General features: G+C 40.0%; 1 protein-coding gene across 1 annotated transcript in view; it reads left to right on the forward strand.

Moving 5' to 3' along the window:
* Positions 1-1,850: 1,850 nt before the first annotated feature.
* The window catches only part of MYH15 (myosin, heavy chain 15), a 134,015-nt gene continuing 116,514 nt past the window's right edge, over positions 1,851-19,351 (forward strand). The window contains exons 1-9 of the mRNA XM_008588775.1: positions 1,851-1,943; positions 6,286-6,384; positions 9,991-10,134; positions 11,353-11,509; positions 12,150-12,177; positions 13,475-13,572; positions 15,376-15,494; positions 17,784-17,847; positions 17,937-18,032. Of these exons, the coding sequence (XP_008586997.1) occupies positions 1,851-1,943; positions 6,286-6,384; positions 9,991-10,134; positions 11,353-11,509; positions 12,150-12,177; positions 13,475-13,572; positions 15,376-15,494; positions 17,784-17,847; positions 17,937-18,032 (898 nt within the window). The remainder of the gene's footprint in view (positions 1,944-6,285; positions 6,385-9,990; positions 10,135-11,352; positions 11,510-12,149; positions 12,178-13,474; positions 13,573-15,375; positions 15,495-17,783; positions 17,848-17,936; positions 18,033-19,351) is intronic.

Here is a 19,351-nt window from a genome sequence, read left to right on the forward strand (position 1 = left end):
TTCTCTCTATCCCAATCTACCCAGAATATGCTGCCAGAGCTATTTTCCTAAAATATTGCTTTCCTCATGTCTCTGCCCAAAAAGTCTATATTTCCCATCATCTATTTCTAACTTTCTCTGCCTAACTTTCAGAGCTTTCCTTTATCTTGCTCCAGTTTATCTATTCAAATGTCTAATAATGTTATTAAGATTATTATAATTATTTGTAAATCCTAAATCTGAATGCTCACCTGCTGAAAAGTCAATTTTGTTCTTTTTCCTCTGAGAAGTGCCATCCTCAGTCCCTTTGCTTATGTTGTTTCTCTCGAGGACCTTCTTTTTTTCCTCTCTCTACCTCAGTAAATGTCCCTGCACGTTGCAACTAATCCTCCCATTGCATAGGTGAGGAAACTGCACCTAGAGGGGTTAAGTGATTTTCTACAAGTCACTTCTATTTTATGGCAGAGATAAAACAAACTTTTAGGCATTACTAGTCTTTGATTTAAACCACACCCCTTTACACTAGATCCCAGAAATGGTATCACTGTACCCACCCAAGCCGCCAGGAAGAAAAGAGTGGATTAAGTGCAGTAATGTACCTTTGTTTATTAGGTTTGTTCATTGCCATCGTGTGCAAGATAGAAAGACTACAGTTCATTCTGGTGTGGGTAGACCATGGCAGTGATCAGTCCTCTAGTGCAGCACCCAAGCTAAGCAAACTTAGCAAGTCCTTCTCTACTTTCTCATCTGTAAATGGGGGTAGTAATACTTGCATGCTTGAATGGAGAGGAAGATATTCTTGTCCAAATAGAATGGCCTCTCATTTTGGATCATGACAGCCAAGTTTACATTTCTTCTCCTTCCTGTTATCATTCATAAAGTATGAAAATTAAAGATAAAATATGTCAAGTGTTTGGTAAAGAGTGGATGCTCAATAACTTTAGCCTCGATAATTTGCCCAGCGACCCAGCCTTGCTTAAGCTGATGACCTCCTTTACTTACCCCTGCTCTGCTCCCCCCCACACCTGCTTGTCACCTCCAGCCTGGCTTCCCTCCTACTGCCCTCGGCCAAGCTTCCTAAATGCCTGTCTGCCTATATTTTTGTAAGCCATCTGCTCCTAGACACTGATCTTTGCCAGGATACTTCCTTTATATATTTTTCCCTCTCTAATGCTGAGTGTTTATCTGAGCAACTTCCTCCCTTTGTCACCATATTCTGGCTACAATATTCTGTCTACCTGGATGCAGTTAGATTCTGCTAAGCCCCTCCTCCATGCCTATCAAGAGACCTAGTGTCCACGACTTGACAGCTCTCAGTCTAGCCCATTCTACCACCTGCCAAGGTCTCTGTGGTTCAGGGACGCACTATGACGTTCACTGGCCCTGGGCACTTTTGTCTTTGGGAGGTCCTTCCTCCACACACATGCACACAAAATATTAAAATCAAATTTTACAACTGCATTGGTATAAAGACAAATATAACCCAGGCTAGATTTATTATTATATATCATTAATACTATATTCATGTTTTTCTTCTGATTTTAAAAGAAAATAAAACATTTTCATGTGTCCCTAAAAGCATCATGGGCCCTAGACACTGTGCCTTCTGTGCCTAGTGGATAAGTTGCCCTGCTAGAGTCAGATGTTCTTAAGTTCAATTTTGTCATAAACTTGAGACATAGTAGAGAAAGAAGGGGCAGAGTTAGTTGAAAGAAAACGTAAGCCTTTTTGGTCTATCTATAATGAATGGTTTCTCATTTTAGATGCCTCATTTCCACCTTTTCCTTTCCCCTACTTATCTTTTGCAGAGTGAATCCCTTCAGTTCATTTTTCAGCCTAACCCTTCTTCTTGGTGGATCATTTTAAGAAGGATGGATATGTCAGAGCTTGGAGACGCTGCAGCCTTCCTCAGAAGAAGTGAGGCTGAGCTGCTTCTGCTGCAAGCCCTGGCCTTTGAGGGTAAGATTTGTGACGGCCGCTGCCTTCACTTTATTTTACTCCTTCAAGGTGGCAACTAAGACGTTTGATCAGCTGAGAGGAGCCATCAATTCTGGAGCCTAACTTATTTGTCAGGATGCAGTCAGCCTCTGTGAACCTGTGACTCTGAGCAATTGAGCTGACGGTGTCCGAGGTAGGAAGTAAGTGTGTAGGGAGGAGGAGGACAGCTGGCAGGTGGCCCAGGCACATGCCCCACTTACTTGGTCTGAAACAGGTTTTCTCTTCAAGGAGCAACTTTTCTAACACAGACACCCCTGGGAACGGCCACAGATAAAGCCTTTCTCAAAAATCTCTTGGTTATCAGTGAAGAAATAACCCTAGTCAAAGGAGGGGCTGTGACTTAGACTGGTGGTGGGGTTTGTACACAGTAAGGAAGAAGAAAGGAAAAGACCCCAGGAAGGCTGGACGAGTGCTTGTCTCTGGCCCTTTTCAGAATTTCCTGATGTTGGCGCTTTCCCCCCTGGCTGTCTTATAGTGCAGCAGGGTCACTCAGCCAACACTAAACAAAAGATAATTAGGAGACTGGTTCACCCTGATTCTTCGTTTCTTGGTAGTTACAGGCAAAGACAAACGTTAATGAGGATTTACCTTCAAGAAAAAGGCTAAATTCTACATGAAAATCTCTCAATAAATGTTACTTCCTCCCCACTCCCCTTTGTCTGTCTGGGCTTCATGGCCATCATCTGAACTTCAGCTAATTGGAGATTTAGAAGTCAGATTCAGAGTGCAATCCAGCATCAAGCCACCTACATGTCTTTATTCCAAAATTATTCAACAGTACAACATAAAAACTGACTGAATGTTGTTCTGGTACTCAGAATCAGTCAACATTAGTCTTTAAATGACCAATTATAATCCAAGCCCGTTATGTAGAATATTATATTTCCATCACACACCAGTCCTGGATCAGTTCCCAGTTTCCAGTCATTGGATTTCATTACTGTGATTGGATTTTAGGTAGCTGATTACAATCCATCCAATCAAATACAATAACAGAACCATCCCTGAGGTCAGAACTGGCCATGCCGAGGCTTATCACAGGTAGTTAGACAGTGGAGGCTGAGATGATAGCAGTGCCCAGGAGAAAGAAAATTGGGCCAAAGCATTAGAGATGATTGAATGATACATTTAGTAGAATCAGTACTGTACATAATTACTTAAAATATAGCAATCTACCTAATTTTTAATTAATTTTTTTGGCCAAACAATCCTTCCTCACAGGAATGTACTGGCAGCAAAAAGGCAAGAGGCGGCAAAAGTTGTTCATCCCCCCAGTGGACATGGAATTTGCTTTTCTGAACTCAGGTCAAATGGAAGTAGTGTGATAACAAGTGTTTGGCAAATAGTCTTGGGTTCAAATTCCCTGTCCTTGACCATCTCTGGCTGTGTAATTAGAGCAAATCCACTTCACATCCCTGAGCCTCGGTTTCCTCACCTGTCAAATGGGGATAATGATATTAGCCCTGTTTACATTTCTCCATTGCTGTGAGGACCAAATGAGATTATAATGTAAAAAACAAACAATGCATTGTTATGATACCTGGGAAAGAAAATTGGAATTGTTGGGTGTCGGGGAGGAAGCCTGGGGGGTTGTAGAGATAAAGACAAAATACCACTCCAAAACCAAATGTAAATGATTTTTATATTAGAACAGGTAAGCCATCTATTTAATCCCAATTTAAACCCATCTATTTAACCCCAATTTTGATCAATATCAGAAATAAGACTCAAGAAATGCTTCAAATAGAAAACAGTGGTTATCTCTGAGTTATGGATTGATTATGGTGGGTGATTTAAAAAAATTTTTTTTATATCTCTAATTTTCAAGTTTTCTTCAATAAACATATCTTTATATTGGAAAATATGTTTAATCATCTAAAAATATGAAATCATATAGGCAAAAACCTCCTCATTTTACAGATGAGAAAACTAAGGCACTAAGGGATAAGGTGACTGCTGTACATCTTGTTACTAGCAAAGCCAGTACTAAAATCCAGGTGGGCTGACTCAGATTTGTTGCTATCTACATTTCCTGCTCTGCATTATTCAGAAACACGAGGAATTAAGAGTTAGCTGAGTTCACTTACTTCATCTTTATTTTTTTAATTTTTTATTTATTTTTATTTTTTATTTTTATTATTATTATTTTTTTGTCTTTTTCCGTGTCCGGCAACGGATCGCAACCCTCAGTGTCACACCCGCACCGGACCGGGACCGGCAACGGGATCGCAACCCTCGGTGCCGCTCCCGCGCCTCGCTCAGCCAGTGAGCGGGAACCGGTCTGTATGTGGGATCCGAACCCTCGGCGGGAGCGCTGCCGCGCTTCCCAAGCGGCACACTGTAGCAGTGCGCCACCCGGCCGGCCCAACTTACTTCATCTTTAAAAACACCCCTGTCAGGGACTGGGCCTCAGCTAGGGAAAGGTTTCAGAAAATTTAGAAAGTATTTCCAGGGGCTATGAAAGAAAAAGCTCTTCATGAGGTGTTGAACCTAATCCCTGAGAGAAGAATTGGAAGGAAAAACAGCTGAGCATATGTTAGAGTAAGCATGCTGCAATGTGCAAGCACTGATTTAGGAGGTGAGCCGTCTAATTTCTAGAGCCATTATTCTAATGACTGCCAATAATTAGCTATGTGACTATGGGCAACTCTCTTCATCTCTCTTTCCATGTTCTTTCTCTAGAGAAATAGAAAACTGTCCCTGGTGATCTTCAAGTTTCTTTCAAGTGATAACATTTGATTTAAAATGCAGAGAATTTACCTTAAACACACACACAAAATGTATGCTAAATAGGTGCTTTTCAAAAACAGGCATATTTTTTATAGGTAAAACACAAAGCAAAATCAGTTTTTGCAAAAAAGGGAGCAAAATAGTAAATACAATGCAAAACTGGTACTTAAAACACGAACAACGCATAGAAAGCACATGCCCAATCAGTTAGATGGAAATATAAAATCCTCTTGCTAAGCAGTTTTAGTGGTGAATTGTTTGCAATCAGGGAAACAGAGAAGGCAGCACATTGTGATAGCAAGAAAGCAGTGAACAACCGAATTCTTTCCAGAGACAATCTTGGCAGAAGGGGCGAGTGGTGCCCAGCCTCACCTCCTTTGTACACAGTCCAGTCCTATGGCCCACCTCTGGGGAAAGCATCCAGTAAGGGCCACCTGTCCTGTAGCAGCGAGGCCTCTCTAGCTTTGGTGATTCCCATGTTAAAGGCGGTGGAGGTGACTGGGTTGGCATTAGCTGTTCGTGCTACGGTTGCAGTGGGGTTTTCACCTGTGTTTCACATAGCCATGGGCTAGGAGTTTCCCTCTTCCAGCCACACGTTCTCCCCTCTTCTTCCCCTTGGTCTACCTGGGGACTTTTGAGAGCTTCTGCTAAGACTCGTTTTCCTTTAAAAGTACATTTCTTATTCATCTTCACTGGCTGTCTGCCTCAGGTGGGAGAGCACTTGAGAAGAACCTAAGTGAGGCCAAGAGAAGCTGCCTCAGGTGTTCATAAGAGTCCTGGCTCATTTCACCCTAAACCTGTTATTGGTTAATCACTTTGCAGAGGGCTGCTTTGCTTAAGAATGGGGCATGAGGGTGAGGAGGCTGAAGAGGGAAAAATAATACAGGAGGGCAAATAATGAGTCACTTATGTTGTATGACAACAATAATTCATGTTCTCTCTCTTCACTTCCCCTCTCCAAGTCTACAGTAATTCTCTCAGCAGACTTTCATCCCAAGATTAAAAATGAGGTCTAAAAAAATCCTGAAGGGGCTGGCCCGTGGCTCACTTGGGAGAGCGTGGTGCTGACAACACCAAGTCAAGGGTTAAGATCCCCTTACCAGTCATGTTTAAAAAAAAAAAAATCCTGAAGGACATGATCATTAACCTAAATTTTCACTTAGTTGTCACCAGACCTTTCTGAGTGAAGAGTTTTGGAGGGGAGCTGGGAAGGGGCACAAGCATCAGGGCAACCGCCAAGGGCCTGGGGTCATGAGTGAAGGTGAGTGTTGGGATTGGGAGGGGTGGTTAAGGTTTTCAGCAGGTGCTGGTAGGTAACTTTCTTGTAGCAACATGGTCTATGATGCTCCCAAGCCTCTGCTTGCTATGGTGTTCCTTGTTCCTCTAGGGTCATTGTGTGAGTATATCTTCAGGGGGAGCTTTCATGACTTTATCTAACTTTGCATTTCCTATATTAGGTACTCCAAGTCAAAAAGCAGACTTAGCAGAAACGAGATTGTATGTATCAGTAAGAAAGGGCCTAATGTGTATATCCACAAGTACTATAGTTATAATCCATTTTTTTTTTCTACAGAAAACAAGAAATGTTGGGTTCATGACGGCAAGAATGCTTATATTGAGGCTGAAGTTAAAGGGAGTGAAGATGGAAAAATAATTGTTGAGACTGCAGATGGGAAGGTAAAAGAATATTTCATCCTGGGGATGACTATGTTCTCTACTTAATCAAATAATTAAATATCTCCTTTCTCTAATATTTTCACTAAAAACCTGGGGTTGGGAATGCCACTGACACACTTTGGAGACCACCTTCATCTTTAAGAAGCTTACCATCAAAGATTAATGAAGAACATTGAATAAATCAGAGAGAAATGACTACCAGTGACAAAGATCAATGACTCTACAACTCACAGCCATTTCCACTTCTTTCATCAATGTTTTAAGATTTTTTTTTTTTTGAAGGTACCCCTTGGAGTGAATAATGACCTAAGGAACTAATGAAGCAAGCTGTGTTTGTAGAATCAAGAAAAAGATGTATAATTTGAATAAAAATAGCATAGTGTCAGGGAAGCCAACAGATGGGGGAATGGCCAGTAGTGTCAAATGCCAGAGGAAGATATAAAGGGCTTGGAGAAGATCTTGGGTTTCAGAATTAGGAGTTGTTTATGACCTTTGAAAGAGAAGGTAAGGTCAAGTGTTAGGGCTAGGCTAAGGGTCCACAGAGGGAATGTGTAGTGACGCTGTACAGTCTCCAGCCCCTTCTCCTGGTCATCAAGAACAGCAGGGTAATGTTGAGAAGCTCACTCTCAGAACCTTTTTCTAAACCACTGACCTTGTGTTACCTGCCAGCCCCATGGCTGACTTGTATGAACAAGTCATTTCCTCCCTGACTTGGATGAACACTTCCTTGTATATTTTACAGATGATTCTCTGCCCATATTCACTTCTCTAAACTCCTTCAATTCTGCTCCTTTACAACTCTGTAACAAACCACATCCTATAATAAACAGGTATAGTCATTATTAAGAAAGCTGTCTTCTTCATGCTCTTATCTTTGTATTTGGACAATTTATGATATAAAGCATTGCCATCTGAGTTGTAAAATTCTAGCGGCCACTCATAAACTACCACTTTCGATGCTTTAATATGCCTTCCTGACAGTCAACATCTGTACATTAAAAAAAAATCCCAAATTAGGTAGATGTTATATAACTAACTAAGGGAATTAAGGCAGGAAACTTGTCCTTTCCAACAAGGACATAAACAGATAGTCAAGGAAGAAGTCAGACTGTCCAAAATCAGTAAACTAAGGAAGCAGAGGCCATCAGGGCCATTTAGCCTTGAGATAATATTTTATTAGAAGAAAGCAGATTTGAATATCATTTTTATCATTGTTCATGCCAACTTTTTAAAAAACAACTTTACTGAGATAAATTTATATGCCGTAAAGTCCACTTCTTTAAGGTGTACAATTCCATGGTTTTAATATATGAGGGTACTTCAAGAATTTCATGGAAGGATTTGTATTGTCTTTCAATTCTCTTTTTCTGCCAACTTTGTGAAGTACCCTGGTACCTGAAGAAATGTGCAACCATTACCATAATCTAATTTAAGAGTATTTTCATCATCCCAAGAAGAAACTCTGTGCTGGTCAGCAGTCACTCTCCCTTCTCCCCCATGAGCCCCAGGCAATCACTGATCTACTTTCTGTCTCTACAGTTTTGCCTATGCTGGCCATTTCAGATAAATGGGATTATATTTAGGTGGTATTATATTACATATAGGTTGTCTTTTGTGTCTGACTTCTTTCACTTAGCATAATGTTTTTGAGGTTCATTTATGTTGTAACATAATGTTACATATGTTTTTGTGTGGATGTACATTTTCATTTCTCTTGTGTATATATCTAGGAGGGGCATTGCTGGGTCATATGGTAACTCTATGTTTAACATTTTGAGGAACTGCCAAACTGTTTTCTAAAGTGGCTGCACCATTTTGCATTCCAACAGCAATGCATAAATGTTATAATTTTTCCATGTCTTCGCCAGCACATTTTATTAACTGTCCTTTTGATTATAGCCATTCTAGCGTGTGTGAAGTGGTATTTTAATATGATTTTTATTTGCATTTCCCTAATGACTAATGATGTTGAGCATCTTTGCATGTACTTAGTGGCCATTCATATATTTTCCTTGAAGAAGTGTTTATTCAGGCCCTTGGCCCATTTTTAGATTTGGTTTTTGCCTTTTTATTATTAAGTTGTAAGAGTCCTTTTTACCTACTGCATACAAGCTCCTTATCAGATATATTATTTACACATATTTTATTTCAGTATGTGCATCATCTTTTCATTTTCTGGATGATGTCCAGCTCAATTTTATTAAGCTTCCAGATGAGAGGTTTGTTCTTCTGAGTACATTCTCCAAAACTATTGTGTCTTCAACAGTATTTAAGGTGATTTGTAAATATAATGTGGTTACATCTATAATTTCCAAAAAAAAAAAAAATCATAGGAAGAAGAGCATGAAAGCCATTCACATATTAGAAAGAGGAGTCTAAAGTGGTTTATTTTGTCTTGCTTGTCCTTCCACCATGTAATGAAGGTCCCATTTCCCCAGCCTCGCCAGCTCCAGGCTTCCTCCTCCCCATGTGAGAAGTGACTACACCTCCAATCACCTTAGGTCTTTGTAACATTAACGTAGGCAATAAAGCCAGTGGGTGTAAAGTACTACTTATTGAAGAAAGTTGGTTATAAAAGAAGATAGAAAAATAGAATCAGGGCTAAGGGGAAGGTTTTGAAGATGTAAAAGACATGATTATGTCCTGCAAGCAAAAGAGAAGTCCTTGAAGTACAGAAACTGAAAGGACTCAAAAAAAAAAAAAAGGGGGGGGGATATACTTAGAATGATGTCAAAGAAGACTGTGAAGAGGAATTGGATCCAGAATACAAAGAGTGTGAGAGCCTTGGAGAGAAGCCATCACCAACTGGAGTTAAATGGGGAAATCAGTTGACAACAATATTAATCAACAAAAAGTTATAGAAGGGATCTTAGGAAACCTTTGAGAAAAAACCCAATAGTAGCAATACATTCATATTCATTAAGATATTAATATTTACTGAGTACCTACCATGTTCCAAGCATTATGATAGGTGTTTTGATAACTATAGAAGAAGACAACAGCAAAACTTCTCTGGGTGCTTATAATCTAGCTGGGAAATAGTCTAACATAGTCAATTATTAAAACATACACAAGAGTATTAATGTAAAGATAGTACAGGTTATATATGTGGTGAGACTTAACGAAGGAGGAACAAGATGAGCTGGGGCAGTTGGGGGACGTTTGAAGGGCAGGCTAGGTCTTGGACTAAGTCTGGAAGGATGAGGTCTGTCTCCTTGATCTTCCACTCCAAATTTCTTCTTCTAAACCTCCACGATATGTTGGGACATCAAGAGAGGGGTCAGATCATGAATAACATGATCTATGTATTCACAGAGGTAATCAGGGTCAGCGAGGAACGACAAGATTAGGGCACTGCAAGACAGAAAATCTTGATTTAGCAAAAATGCTATTTTTACTTCATGTTCAGGGAGGGAGAGGAATTTGGCAGGGAAAACACCTGTTTCTTCCATGAAGGTTGGTTTAATCACTTCTGGCCCTGTTCCCTAATGAGGCATCTTTTTTTTTTTTTTTTCTTGACTCCGAATATTCTTTCTAGTACATGGAAAAATGAATAAGCACAGGAGAAATAGGGAAATGTATCTCATATTTCTCTCCTCTTTGCAGAGTCTGAGTGTCAAGGAGGACAAAATCCAGCAGATGAATCCTCCAAAGTTTGAAATGACTGAAGACATGGCAATGCTGACTCACCTCAATGAAGCATCTGTGCTGCATACTCTGAAGAGGCGCTATGACCATTGGATGGTCTATGTGAGTATATATCCTTTACTGCTGCAGTATCATGCTGGCACTCATACTGGCAATGTCCCATCCTTTCCTGGGCAATAGCTTATGTTGAATTTAAGCATACTCACATGGGGATGGTCATTGAGGAAAGCCCATTGGGAAGGGACCTTATCTTATCCTTTCCCCAATTTTATTTTGTCAACATTCATGTCCCTTTCCGCAGGTCGTCATGCTAACTTAAAAGCATGAGGCTTGGAACCTGATAGGAGTGTCTAAATGAGAGCTCTGTCCCTTACAATTTACTTAAAACTTATGCAGCAGAAGCCCCACTCACTAGATTAGGCTAAAATGGTAGCATTTAGGACCCCTTGCCACAGAAGCTATGACATGCAACCAGCTTGCCCCTCAGCTCTCTGATTCACCATGTGACTGTATTAGTTTTCCTGGGATGCTGTAACATAATTATCACAAACTAGGTTTAAAACAACAGAAATTTATTTTCTTACAGTGCTGGAAGCCAGAAGTCCAAAATCAAATCAGATCAGCAGGGTCACACCCCTCTGGAGGTTAGAGGGGAGAGTCCTTCCTTGTCACTTTCAGCTTCTGGTAGCTACTGGCATTCTTTGCAGCTGCATCGTTCCAATCTCTGCCTCCACTTTGACATTCTTCTCCTCTGTGTCTCTTATAGGAACACCAGTCATTGGATTTAAGGCCCACCGTAATGTGATTTTGAGACACTTAATTACATCCGTAAAGATCTTTTTTCCAAATAAGGTTCTGGAGAGTAGGACATAAACATATCTTTTGGGGGGGTCACAAGTCAACTACTTCTGTGACTGAGTAACCCACATGAGCTATTCCCCCTCAAACCCCTAAAAGTCAGGTTCCTAGTCTTGCTGAGACAGAGATTCCCCTCTGGCCTCTGATGCCTGGTGGCTGGTTATAGAAATCTCCGCAGGCCTTTTGCTAGTGTTTTCTCTGTGTTCAAAAGCTCTCTGTGTCAGACATGATAGTAGTTAGCAGACCTCCCAGGGGAGAGGTAATCCCAGGTCCCGATGTGACTCTAACCCACTCCATCTCCTCCCATTAGAAGTCTCTTCTTTACGAGAATCCAAAAGCTCTTCTTTTTTAAGTTCCTTTATAAGTAAAAATTCCAGCAAATGTTACCTGACAGCAGAAGAGCTGACAAACCTGGAAGTATTTCTAATCTGTTTTCTGAAATCTTTTCTGCTCGTTCCTCAGACATATTCAGGTCTCTTCTGTGTGACCATAAACCCTTACAAGTGGCTTCCAGTGTATCAGAAAGAAGTCGCGGCTGCCTACAAAGGGAAGAGGCGATCAGAGGCTCCCCCTCACATCTTTGCCGTTGCCGATAACGCCTTTCAGGATATGCTTCACAGTGAGTAGCTGCCCTACAAAATGAAAAGTAAAAATATCTGATCTACTTTTTCTGTATGTCACCAAGAGGCACTTAGGCATTGTGAGCAGAGCATGGCCTTTACAGTTATCTAATCACTTGAAGGCTCCATTTACTTCTGAATAAAATGTGAGCAAAATCGTACCTACCTCCTAGGGTTATTGGGACGATTAGCTCACGCGTCAAAGCAGGATAATGCATCTGCAGGGCTCGGGCCAGTGGCTGGCCCAGAGTAAGCCCCCTGTAGGGGGTTAACTTCTGTTACATAAAGCATCCACTATGGTGTCTGACACAAAGAAGTTATTCTGTAGCTATTATTATACAATGATTCTTAAAAGACTTGAAATGGCAAAAATGTCAACCACTAGTTGGTTAACATTTGTATTCAGAGCAAGAAAATAGGCTAGAATTTATATGTTCTTATGACTGGCATACATAGGGGCAAGAGAAAAATCTATTTTACTCTGCACCATTTAAATGGTATTTTTTCTAACTGTAAATGAAGCATATTCTTTCCTTTGTGTCTGGCTTCAAACTGTAGCCAGGGAAATTTCGAATAAGTTCATGCTAGTACATAAGCCTCTAACATAAGAATATTCTGACATTTTCCTTTGTTTTGTAGATCGAGAAAATCAGTCTATACTCTTTACGTAAGTGTTTGCCTTGTTTTTCTTTTTGGCCTGCGGTAAGTTTCTATGAAAACAGACAGACACCTACATTTCGCTGGGAATAAAACTTAAATTCACTGTCTTTGAATAGTTTGCTCTTTAGATACAGAATACATTCTAGACAAGAATAAGATACTCAGGAAATTGTCATAATTCTTTAATCAGTGATTACTCCAAATACAGTGTCAGCTAGTCTGCTTCCATCATTTTAAGAGATCCTTTAGAAACTTCAATGCACAAGCTGGTCTTTATCATCTTCTTGGTGGAGAGGAGCTCCATTGTCTCAAACGATCACCTTCAAAAGCCTCTGGACTGGCTAACTAAGCAGAGAGGCTAAAATCTGTAGATATGACCATGATACTGAAAACATGCTATTGCAGACAGCCAGATTGGGACAGGCCAAGGTACTTTAAGTAGTGGGAACTGAAAGATGGTGAGGAGGGATAAGAAAAGGAGGTGAAGAGGAAGGAAAGAAAGGATGTCAGTGATACCCTATTGTATGTTAATTTTGATGGAAAGAGCGCTGGCAGGCCAGGTGAACTGTCCCCATGGTGGCTGAGACCCAAGAGGCTGTGAGGTGCTTAAGTCCTTGGCCTTCCTGTGCAATAAGGATGCCACTATGTGCGTTGGGCTCTGTATTGGCTTCAGCTATTCCAAGAGGGATCATAAGGTCTCAGAATCTTAGAGCTAGAGGGACAGTCAGGTCTGCCCTTTGCAGAGAAGATAGGCTGTTTTCTGGAGTTTCATACAGATCAAGGTAGGTTTTGGTCCTATGATGCTTTGACTGATGAGACTATAAATTCACCACTGTGTTCTTCCCACATTACAAATTTAGCAGGTTCTCAAAGGAAAAGGGGAAGCCAAATCCCAACTGCCTGGTGAAGTGATTGGTAGGCCCTATTCTGAAAAGAGAGTTGGACTTGGCCTTGATTCACGAATATCTATGGAACAGTTGGTAATGAGGAGACCTATCTCTAATTAGTAGAGGTGCTGTCCTGCTTTTTGTTAGTGGGGCAGTGAGGAACAGGCTTCCTGATCTTACAAAAGTCCTCGATCTTTTTGAACTCCAGATTTTTGCTCATACTTCTTTTTCCAGACTGAGATGTCTTTCCCCTTCTCCCAGAGTTTAAATGTCTACATATCCTCAAGTTCCATCCTAAGTTCCACTTTTCTATAAAACCTTCCCTGTTTGCCTTAGCATATATCACCAGAATTATTTAACTTTCATTGCATTGATAATTGGAACCAGTTAACTGTGTTACCGAATTTCAAATCACAGAGGAGAATCTGGTGCGGGAAAGACTGTGAATACCAAACATATTATCCAGTATTTTGCCACCATAGCAGCCATGAGAGAATCCAGAAAAAAGCTGGTAAGTGTTCATATATCTTGGCAGGATAGGCGATGTAGCCCTATTCACTGGATCATGGAAGCTCTGTCCTAACCACTTATGGAGAGTAAGGAGGTGATAAGAGCTACAGAACAATTAGCACATTATAGAAAAGTATTTTATTTCCATCTTTCCTTTGCCCCTTGATGGGATCAGCAAGTGCTGCAAACCAATAACATGAAAACATGAATTATATCATTTGTTTCAGATCTGCTTCAAGGGGTGTTTACTGGCCTGGTCTTTATTGGTTGGACCCTCTGAGATTTACCCCTTCAAGATCTGAACCATCTTACCTCAAGGCTAGGGTCATCAGTGCCTTGAATGGCCATTTTTAATATTTCTGAATCCCTTTAGCTACCATGAGATATCAGACTCCTGCAAACATGTACCAATAGAAGTCTGCTTCCTTTATCTCTAAATCCTGGATCAAATCTCAAATGCCAGATGGACATAACCTCAACTTTAATCATATTCCATGTTTTGAAAAACTTTACCTTATCTCTCTACTTAATATATATATTTTTTATCTTTGGCAATTTTTAATTTAGCTTACTTTGTTTAGCTCCATTAATAGTTTAGTGGGCCTCCTAATAATTTGAGGATAACCAGACCATGAAAGTTGGTATGCAAATAAAATTAGATAATGCTGAGTGGAACTCAAAATCAATGAGTTACTGAGCTGTTAGACCTCTCATCTTTCTATGTCTGGCTTTGTTATTTTGCTTTTTCAATTTGATCCTGGATGTTGTCTATTGTTTTTGCACAGTAAGAAGTATATAAAAATACTATCGGGTCCAATTTTAAACTATGGAAAGTTTCTTTTCTAGCTACCACATTCCTGAATTTGATTAATTTCTCTAGCTATCACTGAACTCTATTATTCACTAAATGTAACTTCATTTTTTGTGTGCACTTTAGCTTTTTGTTTTGTTGTTGTGCATTAATTGGCTTGGTCTAGCTATTGAGTCTTATGGTAATACAGAACATGATACATAATACATTAACACTTCTATAGAATTCTTTGCTTGTATAGCCTTTTACTTATGTGAAGGACAGTAGACCCATATTACTTAGAAGGGATAAAATATTTATAAATGTATAAATTCTTGAATACCATAATCTATATAATTCCCCCCCTAAAATGGGTCTTTGAGGCTGAGTGGAAAACAAAAAAAGCCATTTTGAAATGTGGCTGCTACATGGCCATTCAGACTCACTCTGTGTACATGACCTGTTTTGGCCCATCAGCTTGAGTATACATGATTCAAATTCAAGATCAGTACCATTACAGGTCACTGCTTGGTGTGGACCTCTAGGTTACTCCAGAATAGAAGCAAGCAAAAATATAACTTAATAATGCCAAGAGTCTGCTGTATTATTATCCTAGGATGATAAATTTCCAGGTGTGAGGATTAGATGGGGAGAGAGAGAAATTACCAATGGGGGAACTATATGAAATGAAGTTTGTCTGGAAATAAGCTATGTTTTGTTGTTCTTTTTTTTTTTTTTTTGTTTATTTTGGTAAATAACCATTTTCATTTCTCACTCAGGCCAATGGTAACCAAAAGAGAAACATTGCATATAAATGAGCTCCATAAATATTCATAAGGGCATTGTATATTAAGGCAGTCTCTCTCATCCATCTGTTTTTCTGAATTCCCATTCCAAGATAATATTTTATACCAAATTTGGAAGCAGCTTTGGCTACTGGTTATCAAAGCAAGAATGGGGTTTGACTTGTGGGTGGAGGGCTTGCCACATTACAGAATTCTGCTAAAAACTTCATCAGCTGTAACTCTCTTCCATGTGTCTCAGAGGACTTTAGAAGATCATATCACGCAAGTGAATCCTATCTTGGAAGCATTTGGAAATGCCAAAACCCTGAGAAATGACAACTCCTCTCGTTTTGTAAGTAACATGATTTAGCATAATATCAGAGTCTTTAATTTTTAAGCGATGGTAAAACTCGTTTCAGCATACAAATATGAAAAAATTCTAGATCAAAGGTCTTTTATTAAAGTCTATAACATTGTTAGATTTCTCAAAAAATTTGCCAGCTTTATCTCTAAGATAATTAAAACTATATATAAATATATGTCTGAGAAACTTCTATTTGGTCAATTTCAGGAAGAAAGTAATTATCTTAACAGTTTCAAATTTCTTTCCACTCCCAGTAGGGAAGCTAATGCAACAAATTATACAAATGCTTTATATTTTGTTATATTTTACAGATTTGAAATTCTTTCTCCCCCATAGTTTCCTGTACCCCTTATAATAAGTCAATTTCATAGGCACTTCCTAATTCACTTACTATAATTATTGTTTCTACTTTTGCCTATGGTCTCCTACTCCTGCATATTTTTCACTGGGGATATTTTAGTGTGTGTTTATTGGGAGAAAGAATTTCTTAAGTAGCTTTTGATAACTAGAAGTTCCATGACAGAGGAAGAATTTGGATTTTAAAACCTAGTTTCACAAATCTATTTTATGCCAAGAATGAGTGGCAGGGAACCACTATGTGATTTACAAAGAAATTTACAGAAGGCTTCCTTTTTGAGTTTCTGGGTATAATTAAATAATGGCCTCAGCTGATTTGGCTGGTTTCCATCCAAAGCTCTAGAGCTGCCCTGTCCACCCCTACATCTGCTTGAAATGTCCATCTGTTCATAGCAGGTGCTAATAGAGGTCCATAGGATGACTTCTAGGTTTGGGATTTGTTAGAGTGCTCAGGTATTTTCTGCTGAAATATGAAAGAAAGCTGAAAAGAAGCAAGAGAGGGAAAAGGAAGGAAGAAAGGAAGAGGAGGAAAGAAAAATTTTTTAAAGGGAAAGAATAAAAGCAAAGGGAAGAAAGAAAAGGACAGAAGTAGAAGAAAGATAAAGAAAGGAGGAAATAAAGCAATTAAAAGAGAACAAGAACAAAAAAAAGTTGGAAGGATAGAAAGAAAGAAGTAGAGAACATAAAGATGGATAAATGGAAGGAAGGAATAAAAGAAGAAGGGAGAAGGAAAGAGAAAAAGGGGTCCAAAAAAGTAAAGAAATTCAGATGAAATTCTTTTAATTAATTCTATGTATGTCTGTATACGTATATGTGTATTTGTATATGCACACATATGTACCAGTATATATGTAGAGAGACATTTGTATGCATGCATAGATGTGTGTAAATACACATGTGAGTTTATGTATGTGGTTCCCATCATCTCACATTTTTAACTTACTGATACCATCCCCCCCATACTTGGCCACTCTCCTTCCCTCGCCAGGCTTCTGTTGCTCTGATGTCTTCCTGGCACAGGCCAACCTCTGCCGAGCTGCCTTCTGCCCTGCTCCAGCATCCTGCCCTGCAGGCTTCAGCTGCCACCAGATGGCCTTCACGACTGCATCTGGCATTCTCACGTGGGCACTATCCCCTCGGGACAGCCTTTCTGCTCTACTACATTCTTTCTTATGGCTTTTCACTGAGAAGCAAGGAAGGGTGTCTTTCTATTATTTATGCCAATGAGTGTTTTGAAGCTAAATCAGATCACATCCCACCTCTGCTTAAAACCTCCCAATGTCTTCCAAGCACTCATAAAATAAAACCCTACTCTTTCCTGTGTTCTGCATGGTTTACATGATGTGGTGCTTGTCTACCTCTCAGACTCCATTTATCCCCCATTTTTCTCTTACTTGCTAAGCTCCAGCATAACTGGCTTTTCTTTTGATTTCAAAACATGCCAAATGCTTCTGTGTCAGAGATGTTGCAGTAGACACCCACTAGCATATAAGCTTTATAAGGTTAGGGACCAGGCCTATTTTTCTCATGTGGTATCTCACAGCACCTGGCAAGTTTCTTGGATTATTGCAGATGCTCAATAAATGTTTGTTGGCTGAATGAAAGAATACATTGAGCAGATATTCTTCTCATTTTTAGATAAGAACACTGAGACTCAGAAAGATTCCACAATGTGCACAGGAACACACAGGTAGCAATGGGCAGATCTGGGACTAGCAGCCAGGACCACTGCTAGTTCTGACTATCATTCTGGCTCCCTCCAGACATTTACTGGCGCCATCTCATTTCAGACCCATGTTGCATTTTTTTTCACTTTTGAGGAAGTTATGTATGTAATCACTTTGAGAGTTATGTATACAATGAAGCCATTGCAATTGTTTGCAAAGTTTGAATAGGAGACTGTGTTCTGTGTCTACCTAGGGAAAATATATCAGGATGCACTTTGATGCCAGAGGCACACTGTCATCTGCAGACATTGATATCTGTAAGTAGCCATTGTACTATCTAATTACTTTTCTTCTAAGTTTTGCAAGAACATCTAAGTATGAATCTTTATCATTTCTCATCATCTAGACTTGCTTGAGAAATCCCGAGTGATTTTCCAGCAGCCTGGAGAGAGGAACTACCACATATTCTATCAAATTCTGTCTGGAAAAAAAGAACTTCATGGTGAGTGTAAGATTCTCGAGCTGAGGGTCATTTCAAAACAAGAGAGAAAAGTCAGATTTCGCATGCTGAAAAAGTACTGTTTCAGTAAGTCTCTTAACCTCTTTAGACCTCAATTTGTTCATCCTAAAACTTAGGAACCAGTGTCCTCTAATTTTGTATGTTTATAATTTCATATGGGTGAAAGAGTAAATGGCAATACTTTTTTTTTTTTTTTTTCAGTTTGGTAGTATAAGGAGGTAGGCAGGATGCCCAGCAGAGTTAAATGAGTATGTGTGTGTGTGAGTGTGTGTGTCTGTGTAAAAATGTTAGATTTTAGGCCTGAAGTAAATTTACAGCCTTAAGTAATTAGAGCCACATGGGTAGTAGAGACAAGGCCAGAGGAAGGAGACATCACCGTGGTGTGTGGGGTCAATGGGAATTCTATAAAGAAGGATTTGGGTTGGATATAAAGAGCGGGAAGGGATTTAACTGGACAGAATAAAAAGCGAGGGTATTTCCAGCAAGAGGTGCAGTGCAGATAATCTCAGGAAAGGGGAAAGCAAGAGCCGGGAACAGAGAGACCAGGTTGCCTGCAGAAAAGGATTTGTATAGAAGAACACTAGAGATTTTGCTCCAAGGGTTTCTGAACTCAGGAATTTGGGAGGGTGTGTGTGTCTGCATGCTGTGGTGTGGGGAACCAGGAGGTCAACTTTATTGCAGGCAGTGTTTAGGGTGATTAAACTGGTAGGGTGGGCAGGATGGCTCGGTCGGAGGCAGAAATATTTGAGGGAAGCGATTGCACCAGCCCAGATCTGAGATGCCAAGACAGTTACCTGAGATAGCATCGGTAGGAATGGGGGAAATGGGGATGGATTTATGGAACAATAGACAGGTCTTGGCAGTGACTGGATGTAAGAATGAGGGAGAATGATGAGTCAAAAATACCCCCCAAATCTTGTGATTTGACCAGGATAATGGTAGTGCCATAAACAGAACTAGGAAAGCAAATTGTGGGGTAAGAGAATAAATTTCACGTATTTATTGAACAAATATTTTTTTTTTTTTTGTGGGAGTACTACGTGTGTACCAGCTACTGCTTTTTTCCTTTTTTTTGTCTTTTTTTTACTGACCGGCAACGGGATCGCAACCCTCGGTGTTGCGCCCGCACTGCGCTCAGCCAGTGAGCAGGAACCGGTCTCCACATGGGATCCGAACCCTTGGCGGGAGCGCTGCCATGCTCCCAAGCGGCGCACTCTCCCGTGCGCCACCGGGCCGGCCCCCAGCTACTGCTTTTTTCCTTTTTTTTGTCTTTTTTTTACTGACCGGCAACGGGATCGCAA

Source organism: Galeopterus variegatus, unplaced genomic scaffold, assembly GCF_000696425.1.
Source record: "Galeopterus variegatus unplaced genomic scaffold, G_variegatus-3.0.2 Scaffold132, whole genome shotgun sequence".
NCBI classification, from domain to species: domain Eukaryota; kingdom Metazoa; phylum Chordata; class Mammalia; order Dermoptera; family Cynocephalidae; genus Galeopterus; species Galeopterus variegatus.